We start from the raw sequence: 15,564 nt of genomic DNA on the forward strand, positions 1-15,564 counted from the left end.
TTTTCATTAGGAATATCTCTGTACTTTGCTCCATTCAGCTATCCATCAACCGTGTCCCGTAGGGATAATATTGGGCAGGTGATGAGCAGTGCCCATTTTCCTCTAGATATAACACTTAGAATTGAGGCCAAAAAGTTAAATCTTGGTTTTATCAGACCAGAGAATCTTGTTTCTCACAATCTGAGAGTACTTTAAGTGCATTCTGGCAAACTTTGGGTGGGTTTTCATGTGTTTTTTTGGTTAGGAGAAGTTTTTTTCTGTCCATTCTGCCATAAAGTCCAGATTGGTGGAATGTTGCAGTGACGGTTGACCTTCTGGAAGTTTCTCCCGTCTGCACACAGGATCTTTGGAGCTCAGTCAGAGTGACCATTGGGTTCTTGGTCACCTTTCGTATGAAGGCTCTTTTCCAGTTACTTAGTTTGGTGGGTCTCTAGATCTATACCTCTATACGATCCTGTTACCGAGCTCTTCAGGTCGTTCTTTCTTCTTCATGGCTTGCTTTTAGCTCTGATATGCATGTGAGGTTTGAGACCTAATATAGACTCAGGTGGGTTTTTTACTTATGTCTAATCAATTGATGTTACCTCAGGTGGACTCCAATCAAGGTGTAGAAATCTCTCAAAGATGATTAGGAGAAGTGGGAAACCCCCAGAGATAAACTTCAAGTGTTGTACTAGAGGGTCTGAATACTTATGTCAAACAAAATGTTAGAAATTATTCTACATTTTAAAAAAATGAAAAACTAACATTCTGTTTTGACTTTGTCATTATAGGGCATTGAGTGTAGAATGATGGGGGAAATGTTATTTTTGTTAATTTGCCACAACATAACAAAAATGTTTAAAAAGTGAAAGGGTCGGAGGACTTTCCAAATGCATTGTAAGCTAGACATAACTGGGCTTTACTTCACTCTGCCTAGCACCCAGGCACATCAATACAAGAGGTCCATCAAATAATCAGCACATCTATATTAACCCTCAGATACTGTACAAGAGGGGGATTTGCTTGTCTAATTTACCTTTGTCCTTTTTCTAGGTACGTTGGAAAATCTTACAAAAAACAAAAAGAGCTGCTGTATCATTTCTGTGACGTCGAACGTCAGATGACTGCTCAGCACTATGTCACAGAATTCAACAAAAAATTGCATGGATTGAACATCCCCACACAGATCTTTTTTGTCCCATCGGCTGTACTTTTGGTAAGACTACATTAGTAAGCAACACAAGTAATATGTAATTGCACCAATATATGACTTTTTTTACTTTGAAAAGTTCTGCCTTTAAGCTGCCCATAGACATAGGGGTATTATTCCTTGCAGCCAAGCATTACCAGTTTTATGACGGCTTTGTTTTAGCTTTGACCACAATTAACGAGTACCTGCACTTTCAGAAAACTTTTGACGCGTCATAGAGACATGTCAAAAGTATTGATCAGTGGGGTCTCAGCAGTGGGAATACGTGTCTTTATGACATATCAAAAGTTTTCTGAAACAGTAGGTACAGTTCAAACGTTTATTAGCTCTACACTTAATAAGATAACTAAACCACCTGTAATAATATACTGGTTAATTGAAAAGGTTATACCAAGATCACAGGCTATCCCCTATCCTATGGATAGTTTGCTGACTGGTGTGGGTCTCACTGCTGATACCTCTGCCAATCTCAAGAGTCGGGGTCCCGCAAGATTACTGCGCCCCGCAACAGTAAGGAGGAAACTGAATGGCGCACTGGTCATGCAAGTGCACGAACACTCCATTCACTTTCAATAGGACTGTAGAGATAGCCGAACAGCAAGTGGTTGGGTATTTCAATGAGCCCCATTGAGCACTTGGCCAGCGCTCCATTCATTCTAACATCTCTGAGGAAGGAGAAGTACCCTCCACAGAAACAGGTAGATAAAGGAAAGCGTCTCAATTGCAAGACCCCTACCAATGAGCAACTTATTCCCTATCCTGTGGATAGGAGATAACTAGTAATTTTAGTACAACCCCTTTTAATATGCTAATTATCGACAGTATAATGTTTAATGTTAACATACTGAATCATGGATGAAGAATGACCACTCACTTATGGCCCATTTACACACAAAGATAATCTTTCAAATGATTGAAAGTTTTAGCAATCTTTTTGCATGAAGTGTTAATGGACACTGATGGCCATTAACATTTTATCATCTTCATTTGCATGTAAATGGAACTTCAAGAGCTGTTTGCAGAGCCCAGCGTGTGACTAATCACATGCCCAGCTATGTGCACAGCTGCATTGTTCTTGTCAGTGACAGCAAAATACAATGTTAACTGCCGACTCCCCACGGAGATAACAGCCTGTGGTCTACTGACAGATAAAGCAAACTGCTTTCTCTCCAGTAGCTGAACGATGGATTTTAAAATCATCATTCAAATGAAAAGTGCCCGATGTCCGCTTTTACATGTAATGATTTGCTCAAATTTGGTCATTTGAACGAATTCTGATCGATGATCATTGGGTGTAAATGGGCCTTAATACTGATCTGTATCCTCCTTAATCATTGAATCACGCTGGGCATATTCACACTTGTTGTTTCTGTAGTGAATATTGTGCTGACTAGTACCACTCTCTGCCCTCTGCCTGCAAATACATCTTCTGATGTTCCTTTCTGGTGCCTGTATGTATATGTCTTTTTATATATATACATCTATACTGTGTGTGTGTGTGTATGTATGTGTGTGTGTGTATGTATGTATATATATATATATATATATATATATATATATATATATGTATGTATATGTGTGTGTGTGTATGTATATGTGTGTGTGTATATATATATATATATATGTATGTGTATATATATATATATAATTCAACCATACCAGGGAATAACTTCTTACAGGGTATAGCAAAGTACGATTCAAGGCTCTGCCCCTTTATTAAGGCCCATTTACGTACAACGATTATCACTTAACATTAATTCAAAGGATGCCATAGGAGTGATAATCGTTGCGTGTAAACGCTGCCATTGTTTACTCTTCGGCTGAACAACAATTTTTTAGGTGAGCTTAAAATCCATCTTTCAGCTGGAGAGAGATAACAGGGACCGCACGCTGTGTTCTCCACGAGAGCGACTGATCATATTGTATTCTGCTGTCAGCCCATTCGAGGACAATGGAACTGTGTGCAGAGCCCAGACCACATGCTGTGCACTGCAAACAGCTCCCTGAGGCCTTTTTATACACAAATGACGCGGATAAAGTGTAAATGGACATTAGTTTAACACTTTATGCAAAATGATCGCTAAAACTGTCAATCTTTCAATCGTTTGTCTTTGCGTGTAAATGGGCCTTTAGTTAAACCCCTAATAAAGTAAAATAGAATCAACCTGAGTAGACCAGAAATACAAATAACATTTAGGGAAAGACGAAGAAAAAAAATGGCGAACACACCTAAGGAGAAGATCATTGGGGGAAGGGAGTTGGGCTATGCTTGTTACTTGTCATATCGGTGCACCTGTGTTGGAAAAATAAAGTAAACTTTTCTTAACAATTTAAGTTTTAAATCTCCAATCCTCTTCAGTTACAGATGGGCTACTTGTAATTGTCTCTAATTTCACTGTTTCAGATCATGGAAGGCAGAAGCATAAAGGAATGTGTGAGTGTGGAGCCATACATTCTTGGAGAATTTGTAAAACTTACTAATAACACTAGAGCCGTAAAAACACAGTATGAAGCCACCAAGTATGGTTTGGCCTTTGGACATTTTGTTTACGAATATTTTTCTGATATTGTGGTAGATCTGCAGGGTAAGCTGATACTTTTCTTTTTTTTTTAAAGACATAAACATGACCCATAACGTGAAAAATACAGTATATAAGCAAATATGGATAGTTACATGTATTTCGTCTTCCTAACTCACGCTACTAAAACTATCATGGCGTTTGAACAAAGCCTTAGTGCTGTTTCCTCTTACGATTAATATCTAGGATGTAGTCTAGCTTGGACCTCTGCTATTAGGATTAAAGGGGTTGTCTGAGAATTAGAAAAAAAATTAGTGAAAACAGTGTATTTACTGATGCAGCTGAAATGTTATCTCAGAAGCGATAACCATACATACTACTGTTTGCCCTCTGTCAGAGGGATTACTACTGTGGGGGAAGAAAAGCAAGGAAATCTTAGATAGGTGCTCCGCTCTCTGTTCTGATACTGCCTGTGCTAGCGGGATGGGCTCTGTGTTTAGAGGCCCTTTTCTTTCCCCAGTGATGGTCCACAGAACGAAACGAACAGTTGGAAATGACTAAAAGTATTTAGGTACCTATTCATACTGCTGCATACACTTGAGTTTATTCACTATTTCTTTTTTTCTATTTCTCAGACAATACCTTTTAAGGGTTTGGACAGTATTAGAAAAACATATCTGCTTTGTGTGTGTGTGTGTGTGTGTGTGTGACACTACTTTGGAAACAAAACAGATATGTTTTTCTAATATTGTCTAAACCCTTAAAGGAATACAGTTATTATTTTTGTGTGCTTAATTGCCTATATTGCAAAATACAGTAGTTTATCTATCTATACAATTGTCCTCCTTATGTGTAAAGGCCTATTTAAACACAATGATTTTTGCTCAAAATGTGCTCAAAAGCCATCTTTTGAGCGATAATCATTGTGTCTAAATGTGCCCATCTATCACTGTTTAGCCAAATGGCAGTTTTCAGTTCTGCTTGAAAACCATCCTTCAGCAGAACAGCTGATAAGCAGGACCGCACACTGTTTTCTGCCCGGGGAGAGCTGATTACAGCTGATAACATTGTTATAGCTGTTCTCAGTTCCCACCCCAGCAGGCAGAACAGCTGATAAGCAGGACCACACCCTCTATCACAGACTGTAATCCTAGTTTTATTTCTATTTTTATAAAATGTAACTTTTAATTAAATATTATATCCTAAAATCCTAAACGGAAGGGGAGGCTTTAATAAAAGAACTTTTTATTACATATACAGGTGATGCATTTTATTAATCTCTGTATGTCTCGTAAGGCACCTTCAAGACAATCTACTATGGACTGTCTACAGATTCTTTGTTAGATCTCTAGATGATTTCACACCAGCTTGTGTAAAAAAGGCGCACTCGATGAAGTTTATACGTCTATTTTTGTGCTGGTTGTGTGGATATACAGGGATATGTTATATTACTCCCTGTATATCTCATGAGGCGTCTTTAGAGATCATCTGCTATGAAGTATTTGCAGATTCTTTGTTGGATCTCTGGATAGTTTCTCACCAGCTTTTGTGAAGAAGACACTAAGTGATGTTTGTGCGTCTTTTTCACGCTGGTTTATGGATATACAGAGGTATAATATCAAAAGGTATGGTCCTTTGAGAAAATATTAAAATTTTGAACAAAAGAGAGACGTATAATCTCCTTTTTTTGGTTCTGTTCTATATAACAGCAAACGGCATTTGAGCACGGCATTTATATAGAACAGAACCAAAAAAGGAGATTATACGTCTCTCTTTTGTTCAAAATTTTAATATTTTCTCAAAGGACCATACCTTTTGATATTATATCTCTGTATATCCATAAACCAGCGTGAAAAAGACGCACAAACATCACTTAGTGTCTTCTTCACAAAAGCTGGTGAGAAACTATCCAGAGATCCAACAAAGAATCTGCAAATACTTCATAGCAGATGATCTCTAAAGAAGCCTCATGAGATATACAGGGAGTAATATAACATATCCCTGTATATCCACACAACCAGCACAAAAATAGACGTATAAACTTCATCGAGTGCGCCTTTTTTACACAAGCTGGTGTGAAATCATCTAGAGATCTAACAAAGAATCTGTAGACAGTCCGTAGTAGATTGTCTTGAAGGTGCCTTACGAGACATACAGAGATTAATAAAACGCATCACCTGTATATGTAATAAAAAGTTCTTTTATTAAAGCCTCCCCTTCCGTTTAGGATTTTAGGATATAATATTTAATTAAAAGTTACGTTTTATAAAAATAGAAATAAAACTAGGATTACAGTCTGTGATAGTAGTCAAAGTATATACTGGTCCACTGCAGCGGTGATTTTTCTTGCAGGACCACACCCTGTGTCTGCTGTCCATGGTGCTGAATTCTCCACAGGGAGCCCGTGGCTAAACAATGGAGCAAATTTTGGAGCTCAGACCTCCTGCTGACTTCTGTAACAGCTCACAGAAGCTCATTGCAAATGAAGCTAAGAAAGTACTAATAGCAATTAGTACCTATTAGTACTTTATGCAAAACGATCGCTGATCTTTCAATCTTTTGAAAGATATATCTGTGTGTGTAAATGGGCCTTAACGCAACAATTTACTCTATTTCCACAGGGTGGGTGACTGGAAGTGAGAAAGGTGAGGCAATCATTTACCTAACGGACCCACAGATCCATTCAGTCAACAATACACCAGGAGCCACGCATATCAATTTTGGAAAGAACGGGATATACATGTTCTTCACTTATCAGCATGATGAATGCAATGAAATTTGTAGAAAACTTTCCCTAACAAGACCAAATAGCAAATTGTTATCAGATTTTAGCAAATCAGGCAAAAATAAAAATAATTAGAAGATTCACACCATCACAGAAATAAACTTCAGCTAGTTGTAAATTATAATAATTATTAGCAAGATCATAGAGTTGACTCTTTAGCATTGGTCTGGAGTGAGGCTGCCATTGTTAATATAAGGCTATCTGTCATGTATTGGGCATTTACAGTAGCTTGACAACTTTTTACTAGTTCCATAACTAATTGTCATTAATTAAGAAGGACCAACTGCCACCTATACAGTAAGATATGTGGAGAAGACATTGCTGGCCAGCTTGAAGAAGAATATTCACCAGTAATGTACATTCACAAGTGCTGCTTTTTGGATGGTTTAATTTCCTTCAAAAACTTTCTGCTTTCTTTTTTTACTAAAGTTCTAAATTTCCACAACGATTTTTTTCCTTTGACACAACAGTCTGAGGTTGTTGTTTCATTTACATATGAATTAAACATAAATTTTTGCCTACAAATTATATTTTATTATGAAGGGGATACATAAGAATGCTGTCATTGCTTTTTAATTTATTTTTATGGCAATTGTAGTAAATAATATATTTATTTTTATATGACTTATTACACTAATAGATATACCAAATATTTATATGTTATGTACTGTGGGGATGTGTGCTCGAAGAAATGTATACTTCTTTCTTGTGACTTTATTTTGAATAAACTTTATTTCTTCATATTTTTCTCATTATTGGATAACAGGAAGTGCAGTCATACTGGTTGTCATTTTTTAAATCAAACTATGGACGACGACCTGTCTGTTTCTGCGTGAGTGAGTGGGTTTGTGAGTGAATTACATGCTCCGCTTCTTATCACATGACATGACATAAACACAAGCCCTGTATGTACACGGCTGCTGTCCGGCTAGGTTTTTATTAGTATTCCATAGTAACTGAGGCTGCAGGGGGTTTGTAGTCCACCCATAATCTGTACAAGGATGCAGGACCTTTGATGACGTCACCCTCATGTGATTAGGGGCGGAGCATGTAAGTCATTCACCTATTCCATAGCAACCAAGGCTGCAGGGGGTTTGTAGTCTGCCTGTAATCTGTACAAGGATGCAGGACCTTTGATGACATCACAGTCATGTCATCAGGGGCAGAGCATGATGGTGATGTCATCACAGGTCCTTCATCTCCAGTGCTGTGCTGCTTTTGATCCCTGTTGTATGGGATGAACAATGTATGTAGCAGTGCTGTGTGTGTGACGTGCATGTTGCACAGCTGTGTGACGCATTGCGCCATCAGAAACACTGGTGCTATAATTTCCTAATAATTACTAGTAGTACTTTTGTAGAATCTGAAGTATACATAAGAGCAAAACTTACTGTCACTATAACCAATACTGTCATCAGTTAAATAGTGAAGAATTAAAAACTGGGAAGCCTGTTGTCTAGAAGAGAACAACAAAGCATCCTCTGAATGGTGCCATAAAATTAAACTTTGGTAAAATGCATAAGGAGAAGGAAAGGGGAATCCCCGCAGCCAAACTATAGTGGGGCTCACTATGTTCCATCCAGCTGCCTAGTTTTAGGATGAAAGAAAGTGCTGCATGCAGCGCTTTTTCTTCCGGATCTCTGATGGAACCTCCCGCCAGAGAATCCAAGGCAGATGAGAAATCGCCGTAATATCACCAGATCATCATTTATTTTTAACGACAAATAGCTCCTGCAAAAATAACTCTAAATATAGCTGATAAAAAGTTTTTTAAAAAAGGTGTCACATGCTATCCTACCAAAAGTAATTGGACACCTGAGCAAGAATCAAAGGTAGTATCTGCTTACATATATTAATGCTTAGTGGCGCCTCCCTTGGCTCTAATAACATTGGATGCTCTCCGTGACATACTTTTTACTAATGTCTCATACACTTCAGCTGGTATTTCCTTCCATTCACCCTGCAAACATCTGGCAAGTTATATCAAAGTAAATGGAGGCTGTTCATATTTCCTGATCCAATGTTTCAGTTCGTCCCAAAGATATCCAGTGGGGTTCAGGTCGAGACTCTGTGCAGGTCAGTCCAATCATGAAAGATCCTCAAACCAATGTAAAACAGTGTTAGAGTTGTGATGAGGCTCGTTGTCTCGTTGGAAGTATCGCTGACCATTTCCTGCAGCATTTTCACATTGTTCCTTTAGCTAACGGACCAAGACCATGCCAAGTAAAAAATTCCCAGACCATAACGGAACCTCCACCGTACTTAACTGTTTGCAGAACACACTCGGGCAAAAGGTGTTTCCATGACATCCTCCACACCAAGATACGTCCATCTGATTTGAAGATGGAGTAGCGTGATCTGTCACTATATATAACATTCTTCCACTGCTCAACTGTCCAATGATGAAGCTCCTTGCACCATTGTAGATGGGCAATGCATCTTCTTTGAAAGAATTTGCCAGACATTTGCAGGGTGCATGGAGGGAAACAGTCTGAAGTGTATTACATTAGTAAAAAGTATGCCATTGAGAGTATCCAATGTCATTAGGGCCAAAGGAAGCACCACCAAGTATTAACATATGTAAATAAATACTACCTTTTGATTCTTGCTCAGGTGTCCAATTACTTTTGGTAGGATAGCATATGTCACACAACACATTATACAAATAGGCTGACTCCCCTTTAAAATTAGCACTGAGCTTCCTATCAGGCTCTTCTCATTATATTCCTATAAACCAAGGTGGCACAGAGTGTAAAAACATGAGATCTCATCAGTTCTGAGATGCCATGGTTGTATATAAGAAGGTATATAGCAGCTGTGGAGGAAGCTGCTATATAGTGATAATATACATCTGTATAAGAAAGTAGCATTCTCAGAGCCCTATCCATCCCACGGCGACAGGTGAACTGAGGTGACTGCTGCCTCCCAGTGCCACCAGGGAGCTTCTGTACTGATAACGCTGCCTGCATTGCCCGCTGAGATCGTGTGGAATAAGTGGACCGGTAAGACCTTGTGATAGCCTGATAAGAAGCTCAGCACCACTTTTGGAAGCGAGTTGACGTATTTGTATAATGTGAACATGGAGTATAAAGCTGTTCTTTTTATTTTTTGTTACCAGTTATATTTAGAAAATTCTTTTTTGGGGGGGTATAACTATTTTTCAGCTAAAATAAATGATAATCCCCTGGTGATAAAAATCAACCTAAAAACCTTCTGCAAGAAACAAAAGATTAAGGCCTCATGTCCACGAGCGGATCGGATTCCGCGTACAGAATCCGGCCTGTGACCATGGTGGGAGACCCTGCATACCTGTGCATGCAGGCGGCGTCCGTGCAAACCCGTTTCTTCCACGTTATCTTACTGCGGATGGTGTGCACAGCTGAATGGATGGAGTAGAGCAGTGTGTGTGATATGTGGTTATCATAATGGATGTACCATGTAGCAGAGCTGTGTGTGTGTGTGAATCAGGATGTAGCAGAGCTGTGCGTGTGATGTGTGGGGTCAGGATGGATGTAGTAGAACTGTGTGTGTGATGTGTAGGGATCATAATGGATGTAACATGTAGCAGAGCTGTGTGTGTAATGTGTGGGAATCAGGATGGATGTAGTAGAGCTTGGAGATGTGTGGGGTCAGGATGGATGTAGCAGAGCTGTGTGTGTGATGTGCTTGCTGTGTGTGCAATGTGTGGGGTCAGGATAGATGTAGTAGAGCTGTGTGTGTAATGCGTGGGGATCATAATGGATGTACCATGTAGCACAGCTGTGTGGTGCATTGCGCCACCAGAAACACTGGTACTATAATTTCCTAATAATTACTAGTGTTTCCCTATGGGCGGCTTGAACTGCGGAATCCACGTGAGTGCCCCACGTGGATTCTGCAATTCAAATTCGCCCATGGACATTGGGCTTAAGTAGGAGATTTTGTAAGATTGACATTTCATCTCATGTAGGCTTCCTGCAAATGGCCAGGTCAGATCCCACTGTGAGAATTCTTGCAGTGGGATGCGAGCTGCTCCCTTGCAGTGACCACCATGGCTCACCACCTCCTGGTGTCATCTTCTCTCTGCTATGTGTCGGCTGCCGCCCAGCCAGCACGTGCGCAGAGCAGACCTGGCGTGTCAGCCATGACATTTCTGTGCGGTCCTCTGCAAGGCTCGCACAGAAATAGGACATGCCGCGATTTGTTTACCGCATGAGTTTTGACATAGTCAAATCGCGGCTGAATGCATAGGATTGCATTGCAATTCTATGGCAGCGGTCACAGGTGGAAATTCTGCCGGAAATCGTATCGTGGAATTTCCGCCCGTGTGCAGGCGGCCATACCAGTCTTAAACTTAAATCATTTGAAAAATGTAAATAAAAATTTGCAAACTGTATTAAGAGGAATACACATGATAATAAATTTTGTGCACCTTGGGCTATCTTTATTAAGTAAGAAAATGATGAAGTCTCTGCCTTCTATGTGTAGGAATAGATTTGTGCTGCTTTTGTACCATTTTCTGGCTTAAAACTCGTTAAACCCGTTGGACTGCTGTTGCCCATGCGTACTTCCGACCCTTTTTGCAATCTTTCAAATGTTGAAAGAGGAGTCAAAAGTTGCAAATTTTAGTGCAAAAATGGCTTTATGAGCAGGGCGCCCAAGAAGTGTTGGTGAGTGCACTATCTGTAGTAGAACCTCTCATGTTTTTTTGGCTATCCATAGCATGTATAGCACAAAGCTTATAAATTAGCTTACAAACATCTTTACAAATAATTATTGCACAAAGTGTATCCCTTAAGTAGAATATATAGATTTTCAATCCACGGAATATACTTATCTGGAGTACAGAAATGACAGCAGAAGAAAAGAACGTATTAGTAAATGCAAATGTGGAAAAGTAGTAAGAACGTCTTCTTTTACTAGCAGGATGCCTCAGGGTTTCCCAGCTTCCTGGGGAACACTAGACACAGCCAAAGGCTTTGCCTGAAGTTATCACTTCGGCTTCTGTTGAGTCTTAAGATATCTGTGTAGCCGGTGGATTTGCCATGTATAGCTCAGATGACTTGGATTTCTTAACCCTCTAATGACAATCTAAGAGTAGGTGAGCAAGTGCAGCATGTCAGATAATGCATGTACACTCTTGGCTTGCTTTTATATCTGGATACAGAACATCAATAACATGGACCATGTTGATGTATTATAAATTATGGAAAATACTAATGAATGTTGTATGGCTTTATTATAATATTCAAAATGCAGTGCAATAATATATACTAAAATTTGGTGCTTTTCACAGATTCTTGATATTTGATTATAACTAAAATCTGGAGCATATTTGCTTCACATGGTTACTTCATGGTTTTCTAGGTTTAACGTGGCACCAGAATTCTCAAACTGTGGTCTGTTTACCCAATGGGTACATGCCATGTCCCTAGGAGGCACTTAGCGTTGTGCTTTTAATGTGCAGCACAGTGTATGATCATAGCCCTTGGGGTCATTTGATGCCACTTATTTCAGTTAGTGGCTACCTGGCTTAGAAACATTGAGAACCACTGAGCTAGAAAATTATAAATGACTTCCTTAAGTAGAAAATCATCATTATTCTTGTAATGTTGAGACACTGAATTCTCTTAGAATATATTTAGGAATCTAAACCATCAAATGCTGTATTGTTGGACATGCCGTACCAGGTAAGTAAGATGCTTCGCAAGTTTACTGATTCTGGATCTACTACAAATTATTACACCCTGTAGAATCAATAATTTGTTAAGGCCCATTTAGACGCAACGATACTTGCTCAAAGCCGTCTTTTGAGCAATAACCGTTGCGTTTAAATGCACGGACATCGGGCAGTTTTCGTGCTCGCTCAATTCTAGTTTTCTAGAATTGAGCAATGAAGTCTTATCAGCGGTGCAGACTGTTATCACAGTCAGCAGTGCTGATGAGATTTTTTCAGCTCGTGTCCCGATGGTAGTTCACAGCGGGATGCGAGCTGTAAATGCAAAGACAATACAGCTGTTTGCATATGCAAAACAGCTGTATTGTTCGCCGAGCGATAGCGGCTGTGTCCTGCTCCGCCTGCATAGCTCTTTAGTAGCTACTTAGCTACTATAGACTATGCAAAGATGATCGCTCAAAACTATCACTCAAACTGTCATTTGAGCGATTTTTGAGAGATCGTCTTTCAATGTAAATGGGGTCTTACTGTTAGGACTGGGAATGGTGCATGATACTTTCATTCCCACTTATCCCAAGTGCAGAGTTCATTTTGTGAGCCGCAGCTGAAGACTGCATTGCATTATCTACAAAGTGAAAAATAAGGGCTAGGGTCTGGGCCATATTGACTCTTGGCATACTGAATGTTCCTTGTTTGTTTAAAGTAATAGACAATTGTCAGCACATATTATAGGGAACCTGCCAGATCCTGTATGCTGCCCTCTCTGATAGCAGCTTAGTGTAGGAACAGAAACACTAAATGAAAGCGGTCTGTCACTTAAGAGTTAACTTGAACTGGTTTTAGGGAAGTTACATATTAAACTGTGTAGGGCATGGCCAGCACAGAAGCAACAAAGAGTCCAATGATATGCTGCAATTTAGCTAGGGTATTTTACAAACTAGTCAAGTTGTCAGTAGTTGGAAGAAGGTCATTAATGTTTTCATGCCTCTTTATAAAATAACCTATTTGAATAAATCATGTGAATGTGAGTAATAAGAATGTGGTGGGGGATAGGTCATAAATCTACTTGGTATCTCATGCTAATTTGATTGCATGACCCAAAACCTAATGATGGGGTCATAGGCAAGTCATATATATAACACAGCATGGGATTTTCCATTTACAGCTCATCCAATGCCAAATAAAAAATCTTATGGAACTAGTCAAGATAGTTCTATATATCAGTCTGGGGTTATATGGTCTAAAAGATGCACAGACAAAAAGTATACATGTGTGAGAAGAAAGGACACTTAAAACTACAGTGAAAGAAAGAAGTATTTGATCTCTTGCTGATTATGTAAGTTTGCCCACTGCCAAAGACATGAACAGTCTATAATTTTTAGGGGAGGTTAATTTTAACAGTGAGAGAAAATATCCAAAACAAAATCCAGAAAATCACGTTGTCTAAATTATATAGATTTATTTGCATTTTGCACAGAGAAATAAGTATTTGATCCCTCTGGCAAACAAGACTTAATAGTTGGTGGCAAAACCTTTGTTGCCAAGCACAGCAGTCATACGTTTTTTATAGTTGATGATGAGGTTTGAACACATGTCAGAAGGAATTTTGGTTCACTCCTCTTTGGAGATCATCTCTAAATCATTAAGATTTTGAGACTGTCGCTTGGCAACTCTGATCTTCAGCTCCCTCCATACGTTTCCTATGGGATTAATGTCTGGAAACTGGCTAGGCCACTCCATGACCTTAATGTGCTTCTTTTTGAGCCACTTCATTGTTGCCTTGGCTGTATTTTTTGGATCATTGTCGTGCTGGAAGACCCAGCCACGACCCATTATTGTCCTGGTGGAGGGAAGGAGGTTGTCACTCAGGATTTTACGGTACATGGTTCCATCCATTCTCCCATTGATGTGGTGAAGTAGTCCTGTGCCCTTAGCAGAGAAACACCTCCAAAACTTAATGTTTCCACCTTCATGCTTGACAGTGGGGATGGTGTTCTTTGGGTCATAGGCAGCATTTCTCTTCTTCCAAACACGCCGAGTTGAGTTAATGCCAAAGAGCTCAATTTTGTCTCATCTGACCACAGCACCTTCTCCCAATCACTCTCAGAATCATCCAGCCTTCAGATGGGCTGCACATGTGCCTTCTTGAGCAGGGGACCTTGCGGGCACTGCAGGATTTTAATCCATTATGGCGTAATGTGTTACCAATGGTTTTCTTGGTGACTGTGGTCCCAGCTGCCTTAGATCATTAACAAGTTCCCCCCGTATAGTTTAAGGCTGATCTCTCTCCTTCCTCATGATCAAGGATACTCCACAAGGTGAGATTTTGCATGGAGCCCCAGATCGATGCCGATTGACAGTCATTTTGTATGTCTTCCATTTTCTTACTATTGCACCAACAGTTGTCTCCTTCTCACCCAGCGTCTTACTTATGGTTTTGTAGCCCATTCCAGCCTTGTGCAGGTCTAGGATCTTGTCCCTGGCATCCTTAGAAAGCTCTTTGATCTTTCCCATGTTGTAGAGGTTGGAGTCTGACTGATTAATTGAGTCTGTGGACAGGAGTCTTTTATACAGGTGACCATTTAAGACAGCTGTCTTTAATGCAGGTAACGAGTTGATTAGGAGTGTCTAACTGGTCAGGAGTAGAGATGAGCGAGCGTACTCGGAAAAGCACTACTCGCTCGAGTAATTTGCTTTATCCGAGTATCGCTGTGCTCGGGTCTGAAGATTCGGGTGCCGGCACGGAGCGGGGAGCTGCAGGGGAGAGCGGGGAGGAACGGAGGTAAGATCTTTCTCTCCCTCTCTCCCGCCCGCTCTCCCCTGCTCCCCGCTGTGACTCACCTGTCAGCCGCAGCGGCACCCGAATCTTCAGACCCGAGCACAGCGATACTCGGATAAAGCAAATTACTCGAGCGAGTAGTATGCTCGCTCATCTCTAGTCAGGAGGAGTCGGAACTCTTAATGGTTGGTAGGGGATCAAATACTTATTTCTCTGTGCAAAATGCAAATAAATATATATAATTTAGACAATGTGATTTTCTGGATTTTGTTTTGGATATTCTATCTCTCACTGTTAAAATTAACCTCCCCTAAAAACTATAGATTGTTCATGTCTTTGACAGTGGTCGAACTTACAAAATCAGCAAGGGATCAAATACTTCTTTCCTTCACTTTATATAAGAGAAAAATAATTTAAAAAAAAACAAAAATAGAAACAAATTTTGTTAATAGCATATATAAATAACCACAGACCAATTAAAAACATTTAAGTCATAAGATAGTATCATAAGGGGAAGAGAAGATTCCTATAATAAAGAGTGACACCCATACATTGTATCCCCCCAAAAAATACATCACAATAGATCTGGAAAGATGTTAAATAACTGGACTCATGCACATATTATACACATAT

General features: G+C 39.7%; 1 protein-coding gene across 6 annotated transcripts in view; it reads left to right on the forward strand.

Moving 5' to 3' along the window:
• ALPK1 (alpha kinase 1) overlaps positions 1-7,237 on the forward strand; it is a 119,068-nt gene extending 111,831 nt beyond the window's left edge. For 5 of the 6 annotated variants that reach the window (XM_066573842.1, XM_066573846.1, XM_066573843.1 and 2 more), the window contains 3 exons: positions 1,036-1,198; positions 3,597-3,777; positions 6,333-7,237. In XM_066573842.1, the coding sequence (XP_066429939.1) occupies positions 1,036-1,198; positions 3,597-3,777; positions 6,333-6,571 (583 nt within the window). In that variant the 3' untranslated portion in view covers positions 6,572-7,237. The remainder of the gene's footprint in view (positions 1-1,035; positions 1,199-3,596; positions 3,778-6,332) is intronic. The other variant, XM_066573844.1, reaches the window with a different exon arrangement.
• The last annotated feature ends 8,327 nt before the right edge of the window (positions 7,238-15,564 follow it).

This window comes from Eleutherodactylus coqui, chromosome 7 (genome assembly GCF_035609145.1).
Source record: "Eleutherodactylus coqui strain aEleCoq1 chromosome 7, aEleCoq1.hap1, whole genome shotgun sequence".
NCBI classification, from domain to species: Eukaryota; Metazoa; Chordata; class Amphibia; order Anura; family Eleutherodactylidae; genus Eleutherodactylus; species Eleutherodactylus coqui.